Source organism: Tauraco erythrolophus, chromosome 2, assembly GCF_009769465.1.
Source record: "Tauraco erythrolophus isolate bTauEry1 chromosome 2, bTauEry1.pri, whole genome shotgun sequence".
In the NCBI taxonomy this organism is placed as follows: Eukaryota; Metazoa; Chordata; class Aves; order Musophagiformes; family Musophagidae; genus Tauraco; species Tauraco erythrolophus.
This window is the reverse complement of record NC_141466.1, coordinates 56,940,709-56,967,118: the sequence shown is the minus strand read 5'-3', so window position 1 is coordinate 56,967,118 and position 26,410 is coordinate 56,940,709. Positions and strand designations below refer to the sequence as shown.

Below are 26,410 nucleotides of genomic sequence, written 5' to 3'. Positions count from 1 at the left end.
AAATTAAACAAAATAAATCAATGATAATACCTTGTTCTTATTACACACCTGTGGTGGCCCACTCAGCAGCAGCCTCCTTGGGTGAAAGGTGTCCATTCTGCCCTCATTTCTATTGTTGTAGTCCATATGGATTGGCTTGGGAACCGTCCATTGGCGGTAGTATAGAGACTGCTCCGTGCAAGTCATCATCTTACTCATAAGAGGACGAAAAGAACTTGCCCACATAACAGAATGATAAGGCAAGAGGGAAGATGACTTAGGAAGTCCACTGCTGTCCGTAGAAGTAATAATGTCGTAAACCAGTTTGGGCAGGAAAACTATGGGAGGCTGTTTTGATGCTTTGGTCATGAAGCATTGAGAGGTCTGTAGGATGAAGGAGTTATGAGTAGTAGGTGCAGAGGAGGAAGAAGAGGAGGAAAAAGGTGAGGAGGATGATGAGGTGATGGAAATTTGGGCACTTTTTATATTTTGTTTTGTATCCAGCTGTTCAGTCACTTGCGGCAAGTGTTTGCTGATTGTTGTTTGTGCCCCCTTGTCTACTTTCTGCTTCTGCCTTTCATAGTTAATTGTAGTTTCTTCAGCGCTGTTGCTTGGGACTTGGTGGGGGGATTTTGCTGTATCCCCTGCTGCTATTAAAGGAGGGGATGACTCACTGCAGAATGCTGTAACTAAAAGAAAATTCGTGTTTCAATACAGTGCAACTCTCTCTGCTAGTCAATGCTATAGTTAAACAAAATAAAAAACAAAAAGTAATAATTTAGATTTTAAAAAGTAATCATTTAGAATATCCATCAAACATTGCAATCCCGCTCCTGTTCTTGCTTTCACCTTTCTTGTACAGGAAGTTATAATGGGACTAGTCTGGAGTATTCATCTCAACACAGAAAGTGGCTTTTAAAGTACTGAGGTGCGTAGGAAAGATTCATAGATTCATAGATTCATAGATTTCTAGGTTGGAAAAGACCTTAGAGATCATCGAGTCCAACCATCCCTAATCCCCATTAAACCATATCCTCAAGTAGATCATCCACCCTATTCTTAAACACATCCAGGGATGGGGACTCAACCACCTCCCTGGGCAGCCTATTCCAGTGGCTGACAACCCTTTCAGAGAAGAAATACTTCCTAACATCCAACCTGAATCTCCCCTGACTAAGCTTATGCCCATTTCCTCTTGTTCTATCACCCATCACTAATGTAAAGAGCCCTTCCCCCACCTCCCCACCATCTTTTCTCAAGTATCTATAGGCCGTAATCAGGTCTCCCCTCAGCCTCCTCTTCTCCAGGCTAAACAGCCCCAACTCCCTCAGCCGCTCCTCATAAGTTTTATTTTCCAGCCCCTTGACCAGTTTAGTCGCCCTTCTTTGGACTCGCTCCAGGAGCTCAATATCTCTCTTAAAGCGAGGGGCCCAAAACTGGACACAATATTCCAGGTGCGGCCTCACCAGTGCCGAGTACAGGGGCAGGATCACTTCCCTGCTCCTGCTGGTCACACTATTCTTGATACACGCCAGTATCCCATTGGCCTTTTTGGCCACCTGGGCACACTGCTGGCTCATATCAAGCCGGTAGTCAACCAAGACCCCCAGGTCCTTCTCTGCCAGCCAGCTCTTCAGTCACTCTTCACCGAGCCTATAGCGATGCTTGGGGTTTTTATACCCCAAGTGAAGGACTCTGCACTTGGCCTTATTAAAGCTCATGCCATTGGCCTCAGCCCAACGATCCAGTCTGTTCAAATCCCTCTGAAGGGCCTCCCTACCCTCGAGCAGATCGACACAGCCTCCCAGCTTGGTGTCGTCCGCAAATTTACTGAGGGTACATTCAATCCCCTCATCCAGGTCATTGATAAAGATGTTAAACAGAACTGGACCCAGCACTGAGCCCTGGGGAACCCCACTGGTGACCGGCCTCCAGCCGGATTTAGCCCCATTTACCACCACTCTTTGGGCCCGGCCATCCAGCCAGTTTTTAACCCAAAGGAGGGTGTGCCTATCCAGGCCAGCAGTTATCAGTTTCTCCACCAGAACACTATGAGAAACTGTATCAAAGGCTTTACTGAGGCCTAGGAAAACTACATCCACAGCCCTTCCCTCGTCAACCAGGCGGGTCACCCCATCATAGAAGGTGATCAGGTTTGATTGGCAAGACCCGCCTTTCATAAACCCATGTTGACTGGGCCTGATCACCCGGTTAACCTGTATGTGCTCATTAATAGCACTCGAGATAACCTGTTCCATGACTTTGCCCGTCACCGAGGTCAAACTGACAGGCCTGTAGTTCCCCGGATCCTCCTTCCGCCCTTTTTTGTAAATGGGGGTAACATCCGCTAGCCTCCAGTCCAGCGGAACTTCCCCAGTGAGCCAAGACTGCCCAAAAATAATGGACAGGGGTTTGGCAATGACATCCGCCAGCTCTCTCAGGACTCTCGGGTGGATACCATCAGGCCCCATAGACTTGTGGGCATCCAGCCGAAGGAGCAGATCCTTGACCCGTTCCTCTTGGATCACAGGAGCTTCGATTTACTCTCCCTCCCTGCACTCAGACACCGAAGGCCAGCTCACCTGGGAACTGCTGACCTTATTATTAAAGACTGAGGCAAAGAAGGCATTAAGGACCTCAGCCTTGTCCTCATCCCTAGTGACTAACGCACCCCCTGAGTCCAGTAGGGGCTGGAGGTGATCTTTAGCCCTCCTTTTGTTATTAATATATTTATAGAAAGACTTTTTGTTGTCCCTTACGGAGCTGGCTAGTCTAAGTTCCAATTGGGCTTTTGCCCCCCTGATTATATCCCTACATGTCCTAACTTCCTCCCTGTATTGATTCCTGGATGCCTGCCCATTCTTCCAAGACTTATAGACATCCCTTTTTCTTTTGAGATGTTCCCAAATCTCCTTTGTCATCCAAGCTGGTTTTCTACCCCGGCGGCTCGACTTCCGGCACACAGGGACAGCTCGCTCCTGTGCCTCCAGAATTTCCTTTTTGAATAGTAACCATCCCTCCTGTGCCCCCTTACCCTTGAGAGCTGTCTCCCATTGGACTTTGTTTACCAGACTTCTAAACAGCCCAAAGTCAGCTCTCCCAAAGTCCAGCTTGGCCGTTTTAGTGTTCCCCCTCCTAACTTCCCCTAGAATTGAGAATTCTATTATCTCGTGGTCACTATGCCCCAGGCGTCCTCCAACCTTCACATCTCCCACAAGACCTTCTCTGTTCACAAACAGCAGGTCTAGGGGAGCACCTTCTCTAGTCGGTTCACTGACCAGTTGTGATAGGAAGTTGTCCTCCACACTCTGCAGGAACCGCCTAGACTGTTTCCTGACTGCCATGTTATACTTCCAACAGACATCAGGTAGGCTAAAGTCACCCATAAGGACAAGGGCTAGTGAGCGCGAGACTTCCCCCAGTTGTTTAAAGAATAGCTCATCAGTCTCACTGTCCTGATAGGGTGGCCTGTAGCAGATTCCCACTACAATATCCGCCTTCATAGGCCCCCCTTTGATTTTCACCCACAGACATTCTACTAGGTCATCCCCAACATTTAACTCTAAACAGTTTAGACCTTCCCTTACATACAGGGCAACCCCACCACCCCTTCTACCTCTCCTATCCCTCCTGAAGAGCTTGTAGCCATCCATGGTTGCACTCCAGATGTCAGTGATTCGCCTGTCCTCTACTTCCCTTATCCATTCCTTGCTTAAGTTGTTCATCAGATACTTTCATCACTCAAGACAAATATAAAATTACTGAAACCACTGTTTAAAAGACTGTAAGAAAATAAGTATTCACAGGCTATTACCCCATCAGACTACAAAAATGCCTACACAGACTGACATCTAGAAACAGTCCTCTGAGTCAGATCTGGTCTGACACTCACGTTTCTGCGTCACTGCAGCACTTAGTTTCATCTAATAAAACCTGGTTCTCAAGTCTCTGGTGCTACATGATGCATTAATGCATTCATACAGCTTTTTGTCATCTCAGAGCCCATACTGACCTCATGAATGTTGGCCTTAAATATGTCATGCAGATATACCCCACAGCTAATTCTTGATTTTCTGAAAGTGGTACATATTTACCCTTTATATTCTAACTACTAAGATTTCTTGAGAGTTTAAGGCCTTGTTTTAGGTAGTTCTGAGCATCTTTAATGCTTAGTGAATTCTAAAGAGAAGATGCAAACACTTCACAGCTTTCAGAGTAGACTGAGAACTGGTTGAGGAATCAGTCTCCACATGGTACTAAGAAAATCTGTCTGAAGATGAACATAGATAAAAAAAACTTTCCTCTCATGATGAAAACAACAGTTATGGTACAATTTATATTCCCCACTTTTATTCAACTCTACTATTAATATTAAAGCATGTAAAGAAATTTATCAGGCAGAAGAGCTGTAGTAGTTCTCAACATTGCCTCATACTCTCTACATCAGTTTGCAGATTAAAAACGAATCGAAGATTTAAAAAAACATCCACTTCCAAAAGAGCTTTCAAACAGTGCAAAACTGAGTGAACATTCCAGAGCAAAACCAAGAAGGTAAAAATACCAATGAGAATGAGCATGTTTTTCTCCTACAGATTTTCAAAAGATTTTTTCAAAACGTGAAGTATGTTTTCTTTTTCATAAATTGTCATAGCTTCAGTTAACACACTCTGCCATGACAGTACTAACTGGGGATTCATATCTCAGTGGCACATAATTAAAAAGTGTTTGGTTTAGGCACCCCATCTTATGATTATTTTTCAAGCAAGAAAAGATCTTATTTCTTATATTTCAGAAGTGTGATCCTTTTTTAAAAAAAGTTATCTTTTAGTGATCCCATTAAAATAGGCTTTACCAAAACCTTAGTGATTTACGCCTTTTATTGTTTATCTAATATGCCAAATCAAAGGTCTCTTTTATGTCCTAAATGCAACTTAATAGAGATGATCTTAAGGTCTTACTGGAAGCTTTTGAAGAGAGAGATGAAGAGGCAGAGTCATGGGAACGAGATCTTTCTCTTTTCATAGGACTTCTCTTTTCTGAAGTAGAACCTGTTTCATGAATGGTAGTAAGGGAAAACAAAAATGAAATATAATTTAAGTAAGCCTGTAAGAAGGCACAGCTACATTGTCAAAGTAGGGAAAAGTAGACAAGAGTTTGTGTGGGTTTTGTCCCCGTTCTGACACTGTTTTCATTATGGACAGCATCTGTTCCTATCATGCAATATTTGATCAGCCTGTGGTCTACTGGTCTACTCTAACTATGCTGAGCTGCAATAGCTTCACAAAATCTGTGCTGCGGTCAGGAGCTGGTAATTTCTAGACACGTCTCAACCATGTTTTCTCTTTCTACCTGTGTCATACTTTCCTCACTAATCCAATGTCAGGGAAATCAACGGGCAACAAGCTCTATTTTGTCATTATGTTATGAAATTACCTCCTACCCCATGCACTACAGCTTTATGGTCAGATTATATCTCAGTTTTTGGTGATGAAAATCCGTATTTGGACAGCCACCAAGGATATTCACTTGAGGTTCCTAGCTTAGGCTTCTAAGTTAAAATCATAGAATGCTTGTTTCTGTACAGTTTTACTGTGACAAACAGAGACATAAGCACTGTCAGCAGAAATCTTAGACTGTAAGTCTGTCTCAGGTGTTCTGAATTGTGCTCTGGGGGAGCATACCGTACTTCATGGACTAGGAAAGTAGACTTACAATTTAGACACCTAACAACTTAGGTGCCCTTTTGACTCAGATCATGTACAATCTTGGTGTACTTCAACTAAATATGCAGAAGTATTCATCAAATTGAAAGTAGGCCCCTATTGTAGACAGTCTGAGCATGACCTCAGATATTTTGTTCCTCTATGGAAAGTACGTATTTGATTAAAGTCTATTTTTTTGTTCTGCTTGTTCTGCTATCCTTATTACCAAAGAGTAAGAATTTAAGAGGTGAAGAGTAGCCAACTCTCTTCCTCTTCATGGTATAGAAATGGAAATGAAGGCAAGCAGATTAAGATTTAAATAGCCTGCAGGGATAAAAATCCCTTGTTTTCCACAGTGACAAGGCACAATAGACAGTAAAAAAAAATGTAAAGAACTTAATGATAACTGATAATGCTCATCAACTATCACTCAAAAAACCCCCAACAGTTTCTGCATAAATTATTATTGCTTGTTTACACATTTAAATGTTCTGAATTGTTCTCTTAAGAAGTTATAAACTCACCAACTCTACACCGTCAATTTGAATTCATGGACATTTTCAAGGAGTACTCAGAAGTTGTTATGTCCAAATATATTTTCTAGCCATACTGTTTAATACCTTACAAACTAAAAACTTCTCAGCTGTTCTATATACAGTTTCCTTGGGACGAATCTTCATCATTGTCAGTATGTAAGCGTGGGTTTGGTAGCATCAGTCAGGGATAGTTTCAGTGGAGTTGCCCCTGCTGTGAAGGGGAGATCGGGTCACTGCTTCCCAGACCGCAAAGCGCACACTTCCCTGCTGCGGGAAGGGCAACGCAGCACAGCACTGCGAACAGTGAGCATCACTGGATGTGCCCACTCGAGCTCCACTTAGCGGCTGCCAGAACATGTGGGACAAAAGAGGGAGGGAGGGAAGAGAAAGGAGCCAAAAAACCCAGAGAGAACAGATGCAGTAGCAGGACTGCAAGAGATTAAAATGCTGCAGCAGCAGCACTCCCCGGAGCAGGCAGGGTAAGAAAACACAGGTTCAATGAGATGAAGCAAAACTGAGGAGCAGAACTCACTCGGTAAGGCTGGCTCCAGAAACCCTCACCAAGTAGGTATCTACACAATTCTGCTTTTTCTAATACAACTCAACCCTTTTACAGCTTCATTTATTATCACTACTAATAATACCTTCCGTTGCTATTTCTTCATCTTCATTATCAGTGCTGCTTAGTTTCTCTGGGTCACTTTCTAACACATCATTCACAACTGCTTTCTCTGTGTGAATTTCTGAGCTCACAAAGTATGCTGCCAAACCAAGTTCTTGCTCCAAGGTTGTCCTTACCAAAGAAGATGAATTTATTAAACGTAGGTCACAATATCTCAGTGATCTGGAGAGAAACAAGAGGGGCTAGTATGAAAACTTACTGTAATCTACTCCCTTATTTTTTTTACAAACAGACACAGCCAAAGAGTGCTTTTTCATGATCTGCTTAAACTATAGATGAGATAAAACACGGTATATCTTGTGTGCTTATAGCGGTGCATTACACTTTTTCTTAATCCGGCTATGCATCTTAATCTAATGTACTGAACATTAGCATCAGCATGAGAAAAAGAAGATAATTTGGGTTCTAAGCCTAACACACAGAATGGGATTCATTTGAACATACAAAAGCATTTAGTGCCCCAGGGCACTCTGTCTGGCTTCCTGCTGCCATTCCAGAAGGCACTGATCTCTCCACACATTCTGTAGCACATATGTCAGTATCATGCAGATGTCTCAGGTACCCTAAGGTATCTAAAGTAGCCATACTTTTTTTTTTACATATCCTTATTCTCTCCTCTAAACTGGGACAACTCTCATAATATTTTCTGAGCTATTTGTATCTTGCTATAAACAAGAGGTTATTATTAATAATATGGGGTTTGTGTTTATGATACAAAAACTGCCAAAAAATGGAAAATAAACATCTTGACACTGAAATATGTTTTCTTCTCTCACAAGTAATTACACAATTAATCTTTAGCCATTTGGTAAGCAATGAATAAAATACTAGCACTGAGAAAATATTGGATCTTCTCACCGTGGCAAAGACTCCCCTTGTGGATCCATACCACTAAATATCAATATACAAGGCAAACCTTCCAATTCCAAATAGGTCTGTGGCCTCCAATCTACATCTTCAATTTTCTGCCAGACCTGTATAAGATAAGAAACACTGTTGGACATATCTATACGACACAAATAAAACCACAGAAATACATACTTATTTAATTCATTATATGAATCAATTGGTATGGTGGATGGATGTTCCACCAAGGGAAACCACAGAGCAGAGCCAATTTCAACAATGCACAACTCCTAGACCATTACAGGTAGCAATCTGTCTGCTGTAAGTCTGAGGAGATTGAGACAGTATGTTCCAGTTTGAAAAGCCTCCCAGCTTCCCACCTGCATAATACTGAGGCCAGGGCACGGATGGATAGTGGATGTAGTACAATGGACAGTAAAGCTGAGTAGGAGCTTTGGAGGTGAACAGGGTACAGAGGGTTGCTTCTTGTGGCAGATAATGTGTGGGTGTCTGAGTCCAAGGAAGAAAATGAGCTAGGAACAAGACTTTTTCACCTTAGAGGAACAGGGGAAAGCTGGAAGCTGGAAGTGTTCAACAAGCACGTACCACTGTCCTCACTTGCTACCTTCTGAAGTCTCCTGCTCTTCCCCCAAAGCTATCAGTTTTCCTGATAACTTCATGGGAAGTTTCATAACTAGATCTGTTGTTTGACCATTTAGCATCAGGCTATACTGTTTTACTCACACTAGTCAGTGTTTTTTGCTGGTAAGACTGATATACACATAAGGAGTACATAGTAGGACCAACAGTACGACAACTCAGCCTCTGACATTTGTACATGTATCACTATTTTACGTGTCAGAGAAGATAACTAGGATGTGATTCAGAACTAATACTGATTTTTCAGAATAATTATACCTAATTTATAGCAGAATGAGATTGGAATTAGGCTCTGGATCTCAAATGACTCCGTCTAACATGTATTGAACCAGACACAGTACAGAGTGCGCCGTGTATACATTACAGCATCCCAGAATATAGATACATTTTTGCTTTGGTGATCAGACGATAGTAATTTTATGAACAAGAAGGCGCTATCAGAGGCTTTTGTTTAATACATGACCAATGACTCTGGACCTAAAGGATATAAATTAATCCATAAACTAACACATGGTCCAGACTGTATATAAAAGTCCTGAGCTGTTGATACCAGGGTGCTCTAGGACCCATAATCAGCATCACTGCTTTGGTGCCTTCGTGCCACCTGCTGGTGACAAGAATAATAAAACTCTCAACTGGTCACTAATTAAAATCTTTTTGCACCATGACAATTTTGTGAGAAAATTCTGCTAAAATCGTTACAATTTTATTTGGCTTTTTTCCTTATTACTCATGGTTCCTGCAGGTAAAAGCAGTTCAACCGTTTGGGAGGGCTGCTGCTGGAAGTCAAGTTCTAGCCACATTAGTTAATACTCCACTGAGTATTAACCAGAAGTAGGACAGTAGAGGTGTCACAAACAGTACGTCTGTAAGAGAAGAGTCATGCTACTTATGGTAGTTTTTATTTTTACTGGTAAGACCTGCACTTCAGCTTATGACCATATCTCTCACCAGAAAAGTCTCCCCATCTACCCATCTAATGAAGCTTCCCAGTATATGTCATTCTGCAAGTTACCTTTAGTTGCTCCACAAAGTGCTTCCCTATTGTGATTCCAGAATTAGGATTTCCCAAAATTATTTCAAAGTTTTCTTCAAGGGCTAGTCTTTCCCTTACATTATACAGACGTTCATATGCCACTGCAGCCAGCGGAGTACATGGAATTCTCAACACTACCATGAGGCCATGACCACTAGGACATTGTCTTGAAGAGTTTATTAGGTTTTGGGTGATTTCCAGAGTTTCAACTGAGGTGTAATTCTTCATCTGAGAAAGACCACACACTGCCATCATAGCTGCAGAGTAGTGTTGTATGAGGACAAAAGTCCTTATCACTGCACTGTGTAATCTGGGGAACCTGAAATAAATGGTGAATTAAATAGTGAAGTATTAAAGGCTAAAGTGAAAAAGCTAATTTTTACAAAATATAGTAAACTCAGGATTTTCTCCTGTAAAGAATCCTTCATACCTAATATACAACAGAATCTCACCAAATTGCAGTTGGACAGTCTTTGCAAGGCATCATTTCACAGTCAGAACTGAGGTTGTCTCTCTATTTCTTAGTAAAGATTTACTAAGCAAGTAGTCCAGAAAGGTTACATCACTTCAAGTTACCAAGACTTTACTACTGTTATAAAATTTATCACAGAATATTTGCTAAGACACTCAGTAATATCATCAATCAAAATTATATTCTGTTAAGAGTGAGAATAGTATTCCTCATTATGTGTTATTCTTAAGGGGTGGGAGGTGGGGTGGAGTGTTTCTCTTGTTTTCTTACTGAAGCCCTAAACCAACTTACTCCTGTTTCCAAGAGGACTGAATATGTAGGCAGAATCTAATGAGCACTCCAAGTTCCGAAGCTCAGGTACACCTTGTCTCAATCCCCAATCTATGGAAGGGAGAGACATGGATATGCAATAGCTTTCTGCACTCTGGTTTTCACAGAAATGAAACCTAGGTGCACAATAAAAAGAAGAGGTATGGCTTGCTCAGAAAAGTGCCTGGATATGTGTGATCAGAGCTCCAAAGCACCCCATAGCAAGCCCAAGCACTCAAGTGTGGATGTGCTCAGTCTCCTGGTTAGCAATACAAAATAACAAGGTTTTTCTTATCCTATCTCATTCTTCTTACACATCCCAAAGAGTTCATTCACAGCTGCACACATGCACATAATATCTACTACTCTTTTCCGGTGACTCTAGACTTGCTCCACCGAGACCAAGGAAGACTAATTATGTATTTTCAAGCTCTGATTATGCTCTGAAGTTTTTATCACTGATTTAAGTGCACAAACCACAGTGATATGTCTACTCTCTTTGTCGTACAAGTGCAGTATACACAAATTCTATACAACAAAATCAGTCAGGGTTAGCAAGTGATAATATTAGACAAAAGTAATATTATATTAGAAATTACAAGATGATGCAATGTTAGATTGTTATAGAAGTAGCTATTGGTCACAACAAGAACACACTCTAAATTGGGTTAAACAGTGGGCATGTTCATAGTAAAAAGCAGCCTAGACTGATTAGGTTACAAGTCAAATATATACAAAAAAGATGGAAGGAGAAAATAAGAATGAGTGAAATGCCCTTGTATCCACAGCTGATTTGTGGGACAGCGAGGAAAAAACCAGCAAGATCCAGGCTTCCAGGTAGTAACTCAAGTCATTAGAACACATCTCCTGAATTTCCTGTGTTAAACAAAGGAAGGTACCATACCTCTTTCCCAAAGCCATGACCATTGCTTCAAAAGAGCTGTCATACCGAAGCAGTGGAATACTGTGTCCAGAGAGAGTGGACTCAATGAATTCTGACAGTCCAAAGTATTTCTTGTTTTCATGGTATAAATCTACACCCTAAAGCAAATGAAGCAATAAAAATACAAAGGTAAAGTCTATCAATTATTAATTTACCATTGATTAACCATTAGTATCTGATACATTTGTAATCACATTCTCTAATAAGCATACATCTACTCCGACATATCAAATAAAGAAACAGAATTAATTTGAAGAATGTTTGACCCAATTTTTTCTCGTTTCTTTCTCTCTCTCCACATGTACATATATACAGACAAAACAGTTATGTATGGAATAAATATGCACCCATATGAAGAAAATCCATCTATGTACATATATTTATGCAGTGATGCACTACAGAGATTTTCAGATGGTTTCCATTTATGAAGCTCAAAGATTTCTAGCAGAGCTTTTACAGTTTATAGAAGATATAAAAAGAATAAAGCAAAAAAAAACAAGAAATGACAGGATAAGCAAAGGGAAAAAACTTGCCACAGACTGAACAAGAAAAAGATGCCATGCAAACTTCATTCTTGTTTACAAAAATCATGGGGCCTCCACAGTTTCGTCAAGTATGTAAATGTAAAATAACTTACAAAAAGCTCACAAAAGCACCTCAAAGCATCCATCTTACATTGCTGTATGAAGAAGGCCAGTGGATCTCATTGTAAGGGCTGATATGAGTATGCTGTGTCTGCAGCGCATAGGGGAAGGAAGTCACATGGAGAGTCACAATATTTGGCGCCTCTTTCACCTCTCTGCAGTTCAACAGTCTATCAACAAGTCCTGTAGACAGTTCTGTTTGAGGATAAAGGCTATGCATAGCACTGCAAAAAAGAAACCCAAAACTCTCCAAATTGATCAGCACAAGGAAACATTTGTGTCAGTGGAATAGCTTTAACCTGCATGTGAAATTTAAGTTAAATATGTGCAAGGAACTTAGGACTCTATTCTTTGCCCTGCTTTTGTTGCACAGAAAGATGGGAAAAGAAATGCAAATTATTTCACTGCAGCTTAAAATTTCTGTAAGTCTCAAGAGCTCCCTAGCTAGCAAATTGTTAGTCTGTTACAGCTACCAGGATATGAGAGATAAAGGATGAAAGGAAGCTGATGTTTTTGGCAGACACATAGTCCTGTAGTAACTTTGGCCAGATTGTTAGTGTTGCCCTTAAGAAAATATAATCCTCACCTGCAAAAATCAAGACAGAAAATGACAGACAGTAAGTCAATATGACAGAAAAACAGAGGGAAACTACCCGTGATGGAGTTATTATGAAAGGCAAGAATAGTTATTGTTAGGGTAAATGCCAGTATCATGGAACACCTACAGTCAATTCCTTCCTCCGGTGCAAAACTTCAGTCCAAAGTCACGCTACTTAATTTTTGGCATTTACCTGCAGTGTCTAAGTTACAAGCCTAGTCACTGCAAGCTCCTTCTGTTAACATCAGAGAGAGAGAAGTAGCTCCAGAAACTGGTTGTGTCCACCTGTGATCTAAGTCAGCCCTCAGAGATGCCCGTGTCTCTGTTGTGACTATGTGGGCAATCCCAGGCATTTACACTCCTGTTTTAAGCACCTCAATTAACTGACTTCAGTCAGGTGGCGTGAATCCTGCTGTGCAGAATAGTCACTTACATATCTTTATTAGATAAGAGGAAAAAATATCAGAGTTAAGCAGTAATATAGGTAAGTCTCTACCACTTAACGTGTTATATGAATAAATGCCTTAAAGGCCGTGACAGCTGTAATAGGTCTTCTAAGTTCCTAAGATATCGAGTTGAACAAGCAACCCTCACATGCAAAAATAAAGTTTTTGTTAAAATCATAATCCTTAACCAGTGTGAAAGATAAGACCTTATCATTTCATTCACAAGCAAGATTCAATAGTTTTTGGTTTCAGAAACACTACTGTGCTCCCAAAGTTGGAGTATGTTGGTGTTTCTGGAATTCAGCATGTTCTCCAAGCTCCCCAGTGCCTCAGGAGCCAGAAAGCAAAAGCAGCCCAACTTCCCAGAAGGCAGATTGTTGAGAAGCCCAGGCAACAGGCCACTGTGAGGAAAGCAATGAGTTACGCAAGTGAGCTGATGGGGAACTTGGTACATTGGACAGAAACCTCCCTGCTTCTCTGAGAAGTCTACCTGACATTGCTATGGATCCACAGAAGCTTTCAATTCTTACAAATCAGTGATCCTGGATAGAAAAAACATTGTACTGGAAAATTTCCAATTAGTTAAAAAAATAAGCAGCAGTGTTGGCTCACTAGTTGTCTACTCGCTGTGGAGGGTTTTAGCATGTTTTACAGCCCAGAGGACACTGACAGAGGATAATGAGCTCTGTGTACTTTCACAGGAAGCTTTCCTTTGAACAAACGACAACCAGCCAAACCCAACAATAGCTGTGGCTGAAAAGAAGATAAGAATGGTGAGCAAGAAAAGCTGAAATGGTCCACTGAGGCATAATATAATAAGCAGGATAAGAATAAGTCATGAAGGACCTTAAAATAAAACCTGTTTATTCAATGCATGAGAAGACAGAGTTAGCAGAAAGATGCAGACAAAGATGAAGGGAGGGATAAATCAGAAAGCTGATCTTGAGAGCTAATGCAAACAATAATAATTTCTCTAAAAATAAGTCACAGTTTTCTTACCTCATTAGATCCCAGTGTGCATGATCATGGATTAGGACAAACAGTGTATGTGGATTTTGCATAGAGTTTTGTAAAAAGACTTTGAACTTAATCTGAGCCTCTGCATCTAGTTTCATAACATACTGTTCCACCCTCTGCTTTGTAAGATGTTCCTTTTCTAATCCAAGTTCTAATAAAATACCTAAAGAAATGGAACAAATGTCAGAATTTCCAGATACAAATGCATTTAACAGTGTCCTGTAAATCTAAAATAAAGCTAACTAATGAGCACCTGAGTGCCAGAGATGAAATAAAGTCTGCTGGTAAGTCACTTCGGAGGGTGGAACACAAATTAAGAAATCAATTTTCTCGAAGGAACCCAAATCAAGATTTTGAGTGCTGGAGTCAGCAATTGAGCAAATATGAGACAGCAATTTCTGGGCCACTGCTAGCTGGAATGGACGGATCTGATGTCGTTCAATCTCATAACCTGGAAAAAGGCAAAATTCTGTTTAGATATATGCCAAAGTCTAATCTAACGCAAAATGCTAGAGTCTGTCAAAGAATGACTGATGTACTCTTTCAGGTACTTTGCTTATGAATAGGAGTTCCAGTTTACAAAAATCTATACCAAAAATGAAAAGAAATATTTCTGCATTTTGGTCCTGTAAGTCTCTTAAATGTCTCTTATTTGAAAGTGAATTTGTGCAATAGTGTTCTGCTACCACAGAAGTAAGACTTAGAGCTTCAAAGACTGCATAACCCACTGGAATGAAGCAGAGCATCCGTCAGTGTAAATGTGGACATCCCGAGACAGGAGGTGCTGTTTGCCTCAGGACCTTTGCCTTCAAGAGCCTAGGACTCTGCCCAGATGGATCTAACTGCACACCCAGAGACCTGGTCTCAAGGACCCTACTCTGTCACCTCTTCAGAAAATCTTCCTTACTTACTTGTACATACAGCTGTTCCAGTTCCATTCAGTGCTGTGGCTTTATTCACTGAAGCAGAAAGCAATGAAGAGATGTGTCCTTGGTTTTCCTGATAGAATTTCTCCAGCAAAAGATCAATGTCACCCTCTATCAAATTGAAGGGATAGTGGAATAAACATCCATGTTAATAAGAGCTGCATTTCATACTGATTTTTTTGATTTTTTTTTTCAGATGTTGAAGAGCTTTATATATGCTAGCGAGTTATCCTGCCCTTGGCTTGTCGACTGCTTCATACAGGAATTCTCTCGTTATTTTCTACTGCATCTGTTTTTACAGCATATCACTAATAAAATGTAAATCAGGCCCGGGAATGACAGACCAGCTCTGTAGACCACTGGCTAGGGCATTTATGGAGTATGTAGAAAACTAACCTCAAGGCTCTGATGCAGATCAGCATGAACAAAGACATGAAACTGGCTTAGTTTATGTTCAAATCATGGAGCTATACTGTTCACTAATAAGGATTACAAGAAGCTTTGGAAAAATCTGACAAATATTTTTTAACATTTTTGAGAGACAGAGTGAAAAATGATTCCCCATGAAAGTGAAAGACAAATATGTGTTTTGTAGCTACACACAATGCTGAAGCAAGCAAGGTATGTTTTATCAAACTATGCCTATCTGCAAACACATCCTACTCAGCAGAGGCACTGCTTACAGATTAAAGCTGTGCAGGGAATACAATATGCCTGTCCTGAGTATTTAGTATTTTCTCAGCAGTTGAAAAGATGTTTGAGCATGTCTGCACTGAGCTTAGAAAGGCAGGGTCTGCGCTGTGAAGTGCAATTCAGTGGATATAGATGGCAACTATTTTTAGGATGCTCATATACTTGTTCAGCTCAAACAATAGCAACAGCAAAAGTGATACTAAGAGCAGAAACACTAACATAACTACATGATGGTTCAAGGAAAACGAGTTTCTCTTAAGTGACCACTCAAAACATCATGACACATCCGGAAGGGTTCTTGTGGTCTGTGTACAAATTTACCAACATGTCATGAATGGCAAAGGGGACTGTGACATCCCATTAACATTGACAAATACGCTGCATTTCCTCTAGTTGTGTGATACGGTTTAACTTTCCATGTGGCTGTATCTATCCCCAGATACTCCTGCCTGTAGTAATCCTCAGTATACTCAGTTAAAAAATGATTCAGTAACTCTGACTCTCTGCAATTCTTCACTGCATGGCAAGTTGAAAGGGCAACTTTTGATAAAATAGCTCTGTTCTGTCATGGTCTAAATGAATTCTGTGCTTAGGGCAAAAGACTTTACATGTTCATAGGGATATAGACTTGCAGAGTATATAGATGGATTTGCATAGCTAAGAATAATATGTTCAGCTATTTGCCGGCATATTTTTATGAAACTGAGGGATTTTAAAAACTGACACTTTGAGGAGGAATTTCAAATCAAATGTACTTTCACAAATTTGTCCTGCATTTTTTAAGTATTTCTAATAATGTCTTGCTTCTGGAAAGGTAAAGAGTACAGCTATTTTCTCTGACTTAAAAGTTTCAGGGACTTGGAAACATGTCTCTTTATAACCTGTTAGGTACCTGGGCAGAGCGTGCTAAAGAAGGACCCCAGAGTTTCCACTTTCCCTGTGACCAGCTGATAGTTAACTTCTTTTTGGTAGTCTGAAGGAGTGAGCATGCTCTCAGATAGAACTCTTGCCTGATACTTTCCTAAAAAAAAAACCACCAAAAAAAAGTGATTTTGAAAGCACATCAAACTACAGTTAAAACTGTTATAAGTAATAATAAAAATACTACCCAGCTAAATGAATACCAAACATATAAAAATGGTAGAGATTAGTCTTTTCTCTCTCCTATACATGTGTGTGCCAGACACCTGTAAGACAGATTCATATTTTATAATTCCTTGTGTTTCTTTCCCAGTTTAGGAAATATTTGCTGATACAATATATAAAAAGACCGTATAAACAGTCAAAGGATTTGTCAATGATCTTCCACACGTAACAAATTCAAAGTCATTGAATTAGTATTAGTATTAGTATTAATCATTAATAACATTAAATGTTATTCAAATACTAATAATCATTCAAATTATTTATTTTATTATCAGCATAGCCCTCAACAGGTTGTCAAAGGGGATGGCATTGAAAGACCATCTTTTAGAAGCTAAGAAAACATTCGGTCCTCTACTTGTAGTAATATTCCAGTCACACAGAGCAGGAGAGCTTTATGTGCTGTGTGTATTGTAACTCACTATTATTTGTTCGTAGTAGCATTGCTGGGATGTCCTGGTGAGACAACGGGTAACGCAGGCAGAATGTGATTTGCTGGGGAGAGACTCAACTGTGCAGCATCAACTTGGGTTCATCAAAACCCATTAGTTGATGGTCAAAGCTCTGCTTTCTGAGGCAGCTTACTGAAACTCCAACCAGAATCTTCATATCATTGAAGTAATCTGTTCTGCCTGGAGATACACCCTTGGGATCTTACCTGTTATCACAATGCAGGAATCAATGGCTCGATTTCTACTGGCACATATGATCACCACGTAGTTTGTCTTTATCAATTTTCCTTCAATGAGTAGCCGAAACATTTCTGAAAGCCCTTCAGCCAGAGAGTAGCTGCACTCAATGATATGGACACTGTCATTACAGGAGCTGGCTGCAAGGCCCGCCAGCCAGGGAAGCTGGGCTGAAGTCACTGGTGCGATCTGGCTGGGCACTTGGGGAAAGGTCTGTGGAATAGCCTGTTGGTACTGACGGATTTCAGACAGGTGTGATTCCCGCCACGAACGCATGAATATTTGTTCCAAATCCTCAATCAAAGGGACCTGGTCCGAGGCTAAAAAAAAAAAATTAGCAGGAAAGTATTATGAAACAATTAACAAAAACTGTTAAGTTGAAAACAATTATTTTTTCAACATACGGATTTTTTTTAGAGATGATGATGTTTCAGATTTATGCATGCATGACTGCTTTATTTCAAATTTCTTTAGATTACTTTAGATTACTTAAATTATTTTAAATTTCCTTTAGCAGATGTGAACCAAATTTTTAATTTTAAAGTGCCTTTGTGATATTCGAGTAAAGTTGCCCTAATTGGAACCTGAGTATCAGTAATTAGAAATATTTAAGAGGTTGAGTGCTGCCTGTCTTAGCATAATACTACTTCTAAACGTCAGACTGTATGCCAGAGCAGTGAATTACAGCTCTTTTCCTTCTTTTATTTTTAGTTGCTGAGGTCCGAGATTACAGGAGAAGATGAACTTTGTATAATTATATTTCAATCTGTCTGGTCTTCAAGAACTAGTTATTTGGTTTTGTTTCATTGCCATGAATAAAATTGTTTAATATCACATGTCCTAAGGCTCATATTTAATGCTGTCCTGCTCTGATATTCCCTTTCTCCTTTGCCAGCATGTAATACATTCATTGCAGTCTATCTGGATGTAAAATAATCTTACCTAGTTGAACAAGATAGTAGACAGTCAGCAAGAGCTGCATTTCCTCTGAGATAGGCTGTATTGTGGAGGCGCCGTACTGTTCATATGCTCTAGATAAAGATTGTGAATTTCTGTAACAGGTGTACAACAAAGGACTCACTATCACATCATTAATGTTCCCACAAAGATATGGGAAGTTTCCATGACCTACAAAATAAACAATGTTTGTACACATCGCATTAATTTCGTAATTTCCCATGTATGCATTAAACAGTTTTAATAGTAAACCTTCTAAAAGTGACAGCTTCTGCAGCGTTTAGCAGAAGAAGTATCTTTACATCTCTTACAAAAAAAGATTTAAGGTCTTGTCAGGGCGTTGGGGTTTTTACCTTTAAAAATAACTGGCTTTGCTTTACAGATTTTCAGCAAGTTGTCAGGAACTGAGACCGGTTCTCCTGAGGCCACCATCGGAGATGAGGCTGGCCCCACCAAAGCAGAATGTGGTAAAGACGATAGGCTTCCTCCATCTAAGATTTTAGACATATTATTATTGGAGTCAGGTCTAATAATGATTTTCTCAAAGAAAAGTTATTAAATATCATCTCATATCCACATTTGGTATCGGCATTAAATGCTTTCTTTGCATACATCACACATTTCATGAGCCATTACTAAAACCCCTACTACTATGCTAACTGTCTTGGAGGACTAATAAATATTGTTGCAAACTTGAACATCACACATGCATCTAAAGATTTCAAAATGTTTATAAACAAACAGTTCTAGGTATGAATGCAAGAATATAGAGATTTATGATTTATCAAGGCACAAATAGTTATGACTTGTGTGTTCTGTATGATATATTTAGTTTCACTGCTTCCAAATAGGTTTTCCTGCTATAGCAAGAAAGAAAATATTAAGATTCACGTTTGCTCAATTGTATCTTCTTTATGGTAATTTTTATTTAAACAACAGCATATTAAAATAAAATATTTTAGGGAAAGCAGGTTTATTTCACTGCATGTCACTCTAGTCTGCATCCAGACTATAAAATCCAAGCTCAAAGAACACTGAAAAATAACTGAAACAACGGATGGTACTTTGACCTGAGTTATGACACTAATTTTAATATCCCAAAGGTGGTACGGTGTCTAAAGGTGGACACAAGTACCTGTTGACATTTATTCATAATGACTTAATTCATAATGGATCCTAAGCGCAGAGCCTCAGAAAGAAATCAATGGAAATAAAGCATCTAAATGTAGGTGCTCGTGTAGGTATCAAACACCTTTCAAAATTCTAATGCAAATTTACATGAGTCTTTAAAATATTACTTCTTTTCCCTCATTATTTTCTGATTAATAAAACAAACGTTATCATTACCTTGGGTATAGCTTACCATTTTTAATTCTGTTTGGAGCCTGTGGGTTGAGCTGCAAGTTCCAAGTTTCAGTAGATGATGGAGATTCTGGTGACCAACCTTTATGGCGCTTTTTTGGAGGCCCTGAATTTGTTAGAGTGCCTGAATAATAGCAATATTAGAGAAAAGTATTAGAATAAGATCTATTCTGTTTTGTGTATGGTTATTCAATATGTTTTGATAGATTGAATGTGTACATTAAGTATTGTGGTAGACATGGTCAACTCTATGAATATAATAATTTTTTATGGTTTTTATTTTACTTTGCTATGTCCTGCTTAAATTTCTGGGAACTTTCTGATTCAAAGAACTCTTCAGTATCTAGGTAGACTTATTTTATTTTATACCAATGGTTACCCTGTACTAAGAATAACACAGTAAGAATGAGACATGTACTAAGAATGCTTGTAAGTGTTAAAATTTTGAAGTCAACACTGTAGGCATTTTGCTCCTTTTGTTTCTGAACACATGACACAATGTTTTAAATAACTTATTGCAAAATTAAATTTTCAGGGTTTCAGGATAATATTAACAGAAATCTGAGTTCTTTTCAACAATTTTCCCATTTATAAGATTTTTGCCACTTCTTGCTGGTTACTGTCTTTTTTTTATGTTATTCCATATTAACTCCTAGCAAATTACGTCTGCACTTTCCTCCTATCCACATGTAGCACCTTTGTCTATAAAAACATAACTTTCTTACAGTTTTTCTAGAAGCTCCTGATGATTAATTTGTTGAATTTTCTTTCATTAATTTCTTGAATTCTCTTGTGCACTCCTGCAAACTCCTAGAATGATGAGCTTCCACTAACATCAAGCATTTCTAATTATTGAGAGTCAACCGTCCTCCAGGAATTGCTCAGCATCTTGTAGGACTTAGCTATTTCTATTTCTGGACATGACTATGCTGAGGTCGTAACACTACTTCACACTGGCAGGGCCAAATCTGCTGGCAGAATGGTTGGTCTCATACAAAATTCAAGACAGAGTAAGAATCTTATATTTAAAAATGGCTTTTTATTTTGCAAAAGATACTGAAAATAAATAAATAAATTAAAAAAAAAAAAACACAAAAACCAAAAACAAAAACAAAACCAAACCAAACAACCTTGAAGTCTTTAGATCGTTCACTTGCAGAGGACCCTTACGTACACATTTTTGATTACTTTGTCCTTCAAATGTTTACCACGTGAGGGCAGCATTTAGCCATTTGTGCTACTCATGCTGTCATTTCTGTTCCTGACTAAAGTCAAAAGATACAGCAATACATAGAAATTTTTATTTGAAAATGCTGTACTCTTTTCTGCAGATATGCTGATGTGTGAAATCAATCCATCTGAAATGAATTGGCAAGAATATGTTGCTGCACAGAAGAAAGAGATCAAGAACCTGAATGGGCAGAGAAAGAGAATTTGGCTGTGAGGCCAGCAGGGAAACTTGGGAAGCCTTCTTGTAAAATAGAGCTATACCATGTTTCTAGCCATAGTGAAGACTAACTTTGTTACTTAAACAAGCCAGTGACACAGAATGCAGTTTATGACAGAAAACAGTTAACACAAATCATGATAATATTTGTGCAGTGAGGACAGTTTCTTTAATTTGGAGGCAGTTGGCAAAGTCTAGTGCTCCATCCCAAGGTGAACTACAACATAGAAATTATACTATGAGTGATTTCTTAACAAATCTTTCTTAATTCCCTTCACAAAACCTGTGGTGAGATTGATGCAAACTGACACATTATTTAAGAACCTGGACTCAGAACCTAGTCTATACTTCTATTAAATGATTAAACTGTGTATATAACAAAAAACTTCCAATTAATAATCTGAACTGTAACAAAGCTACGGTTGAAAATGTACAAAAATTTGTTTTCCTGAAAATTAGCACAGAAAAACTGTTATGGTCAGAAAGAACTTGGAAGGGAATAGTAATTTCTATTTGTACAGGAAATTACGATCATGATATCATTTGTTCAATGCTTCTATTATACCCATGGAATATAGGGTTTAGGGTTATTGAACAATAAATCCATACAAATACCTAACACCAAAGGTCTTGTCAGAGCAGACAGGTTATTTTTCACCAACTGTTGTTTAGGCGATTCCTTGCCATTATAAACTGCTGAGCTGAACGCTGCTGTTGAAGGGATGTGATCTATGGCTGCAGCTGGCAAGAAAAAAGCAAAGTATTTACATTAAACATTCCTAGGTCAAGATCCCCAGTTGATGTAATAAACTGATCACTTGGTCATTTACTTTAATAAAGCCATCGGGATCTGCTTAGAGTGAATGTAACAAACCCACTTCTGATCTCATACCAGATTATTGCTGCCTGACTCTCAATTAAGTGCCTGGGTAAAATCCGATTCTGTAATTAAATACATATGTCAGACCCTTTAGCTTCTTTGCAGGTGGACCCTAGCTCTTACATGAAGTTTACTCAAGAATCAGCTAAAAGAGTGAGAAAGGTTGTTTAAAATTTACTAAAAATCTCCTAAGCCTACATTCCAATTTGACATTCTCTTTCCAAGATTCTTTTTAACTATGCTGCATTAAAACAAGAGATTTTCTCAAGCCTAATATGCTTGCAATTAATGTAGCTTTTTTATATATAACACCTCTGACAAATAAAAAAATAGCCAATCTGCTTCTATCTCATGGAAAGAATATAACCACAAACAGATGTGCCTCAGTTCTCCTGAGTGAATATCTGTTGTAGTCACAGGACACTAAACACTAAAGAGCTGTTTTCATTACGAAGAAGCTCAGAGAGATCACTGCAGCCTCAATCATCCATCATCTTTCATTTACGTCAAGCTAACGGAAAAGTAAATGTTTTAGAAAGAATTTTTAATACAAAAAAAAAAGTTACAGATACTGATCATCAGTTTGTTTTTTAATATTAAAGCCACTTCTCTCAGCAGAAGAAAAAACTCAGAAGCTTTTAAGCTGATGCCCATGTAATGTCTGCAGTGAGAATTATGGTCATAACATGAAATAAACTGGATCAGAAGAAAAAGCTGAAATGATATTGGTTCCTGCAACGTTCGTCATCTGTGACCAGACAAGCAACAGTTGGAGGAATGTAATACTATTCTCAGCAACTTTAAAAATAACAACTCTTAAAAAATTTTGGTTTCCCTTAGCTAGGAGCAAGATGCAGAACATCTATTTTATTATTTGCTAACCTTTTATAAATAAACTTGAGGGGGAAAAACAGACAGCAAGAAGCCTTCTAAGTCTGAATGCTTTCTTTGTTTAACGTATCTCTAAATCTGTTCAACTCGTTTTATTTTATGTGGCAGTGTGCTTATTTGTTTGTCTTTCCATTCACACAAATACACACAAATACTCATGCACAGAAGAGTAAGAGTAGGTGGAAACCCGGCATGTTTTCCTTCTAAGCAGTACCTGTTTGCTGAGTCCCAGAAGGAGCACTGGGGTTTGCTGCTGGGAGCAGCTCACTTGAGGTGCTTCCCGAGAGTCCCAAACTTTCTGGCAGTTGGAACAATGTGCTTGAGCTGGTGCTGGATGAAGACTGACGGCCTCTGAATTCTTAACAAAAAAAGAAACTTCTTATCCCCTGACGACAGCGGTATTTGCTTTTTATCTGCATATTTGACTTGATAATTTCACACATGAATTACTTAGAGGCAACAGCACTTGGGAGGGAGAAACTGATGTCTTGAGACATGCCATCCTCATATTAGGCCGGCCAATTGCGTTTTACAGCTGCTTTAGCAATCACCTAGCTTTAAAGAGTCTCTCTTTCAACCGATCTGTCTTAGGTTTTACACAGACGCCAGCCCCTGTGATAGCTAAGCTTGAGTGATGAAAACCAGAGCTCGAGGAAGACAGCTTCATTATCTTACCTGCCCCTTTCCAGCAGATTACAGATCCTTTGGTCAAAGCTCCCTGTGCATTCCTGACCAGATAATACTTTAAGTGTTTCTGTTTCTTGGGCTGAGTGGTCAATTTAAGATTAATGTGATTTGAGAATTCTGTAAAGTAGCAGAAACCCTTCTTGCCACAGCCAACACAATTGCCAGAGAAGCCTGTTAAAATAAACAATACATATAATTCAATGAGATAGGTGAGTCACTGTTAATAATATCAAAACACGATTCCTTCCTGGAGAAAAACTGTATTTATTTTGTTTTTTCATAGACTGAACTTTTTATTAACATTGTCCTCAAAAAAAAAAATTACGTCACGACCACTTTGGCTACCAGATTACAAAAACAGAGACCCACATTCACAGAGCAACTAAAATAGGCCATATTTTTCATTTTCTCCCACCAGAAAAAGATTACAACTCCTATATAATACCTACCTGTGAAACATTAAACCAAGAAGTTTCTAACTGAAGAGTACAGAATCACATGCTTCAACCCAGCCCTATTCAACACCACAGAAAGTACCTGCTTCACTTCTGTTTCAGCTTTCATTGAAATTAAACATGCAATCAAGTCTCAAGAAATTAAGTACATTTAATCTATTACATTTAGTTAGATCTAAGTATATTTAAGTACCAAATTCCCACTACAGATGTGTTTTTAGAGAGGAAAATATACTAAAGCCTTCCAGGGCTATTAATTTAAAGGAGCTTTCTCAAATTATGGCTGGACTGTGTTAGCACTTCACAGCAGTTTAAACTATTTATGATTACGGAAACAAAGTGTCTGCAGCTTTATAGACACGACAGACACAGTCCTTGCACGTAAAGGAGGTTATTGTGGGGCATTTCCAGGGACACTGCCATTTCCTCTCATTCTGAGATACACAGTTTGAACCTCAAAGAGGGGCTCGTGATGGTGATGTCATTATCACCATAAATAAAGGGCATTCCTTGCACAGCTGACTATCTGACTTTTGATTCTTAAACAACTTCTTTTGTCCATTTTCCACAGTATTTCTTAAGGAATTTTCGTCTTGCATTAGACCAATGCAACTGTCTGAAAATACTATCTACAAAGAAATCCGATAGTGTGCAATTAGAAGATAATCTTCCCCATCGAAATTTTCTCTCTGTTCCCTACACATGACCTGAAACATGAAGTTTTCTTTTACTTGAATCATATCTAATGAACATTTTTATCTGTCGTCACAGAAATTGAAATGGAAAGGGTGTGTTCAATGAATTGGGAGATGGTAAAAATAAAGGAAATATATTTCACATAACATCTGAACAATAACATTTGAAATAAATAGCTGGAGCAAAGGATCAAAAATATGGTAGATAAAATTAAGACCCATTCATGAAAATTATTATTTCAATCACATAGTTCAAAGAAATTAAATTTTAAAATTAATGGCCAATACTTTTTTCCTTCTGTAAAATACAACCACTGAAATATATAATGCTTTGTAAACACCTGTTGCTTCGTTTACAGCTCGAGCACTTTCATTAGTTTTCAAATGGCTCAGAAGAATTTATTAAAAACCTAAATTCATGTGGAAATTGGTCTGGTATCCATGGGAACAAGTGGCTAACAACTATTGAAAGCTGCCTATTATCTCTCTGATCCTGGTCGGTAGGATGATAAAGGTCGTTATGACTCATAAAATTAGGACAAGTCATGACTCTGCAGAATCCTCTGTGTTATATCAGTCAGCACAAAAGCATCTGTCTAACATCACAGAGCCTTCCATAGCTGCAATAAAAGCAACAACAAAAGGAAACAAGATTAGAACGGATGTGGCAAAAGCCGTAGATTTTGCACGCATTTTATGCAGATTAAGAAATCATGGAAAATGCTTCTGCTAGTAAATGAAAACTTCCCATACATTTGGCAACACAATGAGCATGGGCAGCAGCACTGCAATTTTTGCCTGGTTGCAATTTACATGCTCTTGTTTGTTTTCAACTACAAGCATGAGGGGACCATTTCCAAAAGTAAAACAGAAGTACCTGTACATTTCTTAGGTTTTATCACTTTGCTGAGAGTGTTCAGCAACTTGTCAAAGCCACAGGCAGAAATATTTGTTCAACGAAGTTGGACAGTGACATAAAATCTTTCCATGCGGACTTTAGATCAGTCATTATTGGTAATTTTTTTAAATCATCATCTGCCTAAAACAGATTTAGCACTAACTTCTACCTGAAATAAGCTTTTGCCCTAATCACCTATTTTTAACACTGGGAGGTCTACTGGAAAATTAGTTTACACCACGCATGGCATACAGGTGAGGTCTAGTAAGGATTGAACAGATCTAAGTTGTCCACTTGTTTTGAAAAGTCCTTGGAGAACGCTTTAGAAGTTTATGTTTTGATTTTCCTCTATGTCAAACTATCATCTTTCACCTCAAGCTTCCCCAGCTCCTCTAATCAGACCGAGTCCTTTCTTGCAAGCTCCTGCCAACACCATTTTTCATCCCATTCATTCTGACCGACACTCTCTTTCATGACAGCCATTGCTTCGTTAATACAGCTCAGCCCTGACATCACAGACAGAACACAGCATGATTTTATAATTCCAATGCAATAAAATGCTGTTCAAGCATTACTCATTGCAGGGCTCTGCTCACCTTGCTCATAGCACTGTACGTAGCTGATGGAGTAACATGAAGAACCCAAACATTTCACCATCCTCCTGTCTCTGAATGCCCCATTCATATGCCAAGGCCTGAGGCAGCAGCTGATAGAGGGGACAGCTTGTTTCATAAACAAGCTGCATTAAATATTCTTCCATACATTATAGAGAGGACAAAGGTCAGGGGAGTCGGGGCAGCCATAAGGTGACTCAATA

At 39.0% G+C, this 26,410-nt stretch overlaps 1 protein-coding gene across 4 annotated transcripts in view; it reads right to left on the bottom strand.

The window, feature by feature from the left end:
- GREB1 (growth regulating estrogen receptor binding 1) overlaps positions 1-26,410 on the bottom strand; it is a 61,501-nt gene that overhangs the window by 23,487 nt on the left and 11,604 nt on the right. The window contains exons 4-22 of one of the 4 annotated variants that reach the window (XM_086608392.1): positions 23,534-23,716; positions 23,073-23,216; positions 21,703-21,828; positions 19,642-19,764; positions 18,632-18,769; positions 18,264-18,449; positions 17,291-17,641; positions 16,382-16,510; positions 14,782-14,907; positions 14,124-14,321; positions 13,853-14,033; positions 11,841-12,033; positions 11,127-11,263; positions 9,421-9,760; positions 7,758-7,873; positions 6,862-7,061; positions 4,938-5,027; positions 3,287-3,312; positions 49-648 (exon numbers count right to left, since the gene is read on the bottom strand). In XM_086608392.1, coding sequence (XP_086464518.1) covers positions 49-648; positions 3,287-3,312; positions 4,938-5,027; positions 6,862-7,061; positions 7,758-7,873; positions 9,421-9,760; positions 11,127-11,263; positions 11,841-12,033; positions 13,853-14,033; positions 14,124-14,321; positions 14,782-14,907; positions 16,382-16,510; positions 17,291-17,641; positions 18,264-18,449; positions 18,632-18,769; positions 19,642-19,764; positions 21,703-21,828; positions 23,073-23,216; positions 23,534-23,716 — 3,587 coding nt within the window. Of the gene's footprint in view, positions 1-30; positions 669-3,286; positions 3,313-4,937; positions 5,028-6,861; positions 7,062-7,757; positions 7,874-9,420; positions 9,761-11,126; positions 11,264-11,840; positions 12,034-13,852; positions 14,034-14,123; positions 14,322-14,781; positions 14,908-16,381; positions 16,511-17,290; positions 17,642-18,263; positions 18,450-18,631; positions 18,770-19,641; positions 19,765-21,702; positions 21,829-23,072; positions 23,217-23,533; positions 23,717-26,410 lie in introns of all 4 variants that reach the window. The other 3 variants (XM_086608391.1, XM_086608393.1, XM_086608394.1) reach the window with 3 other exon arrangements.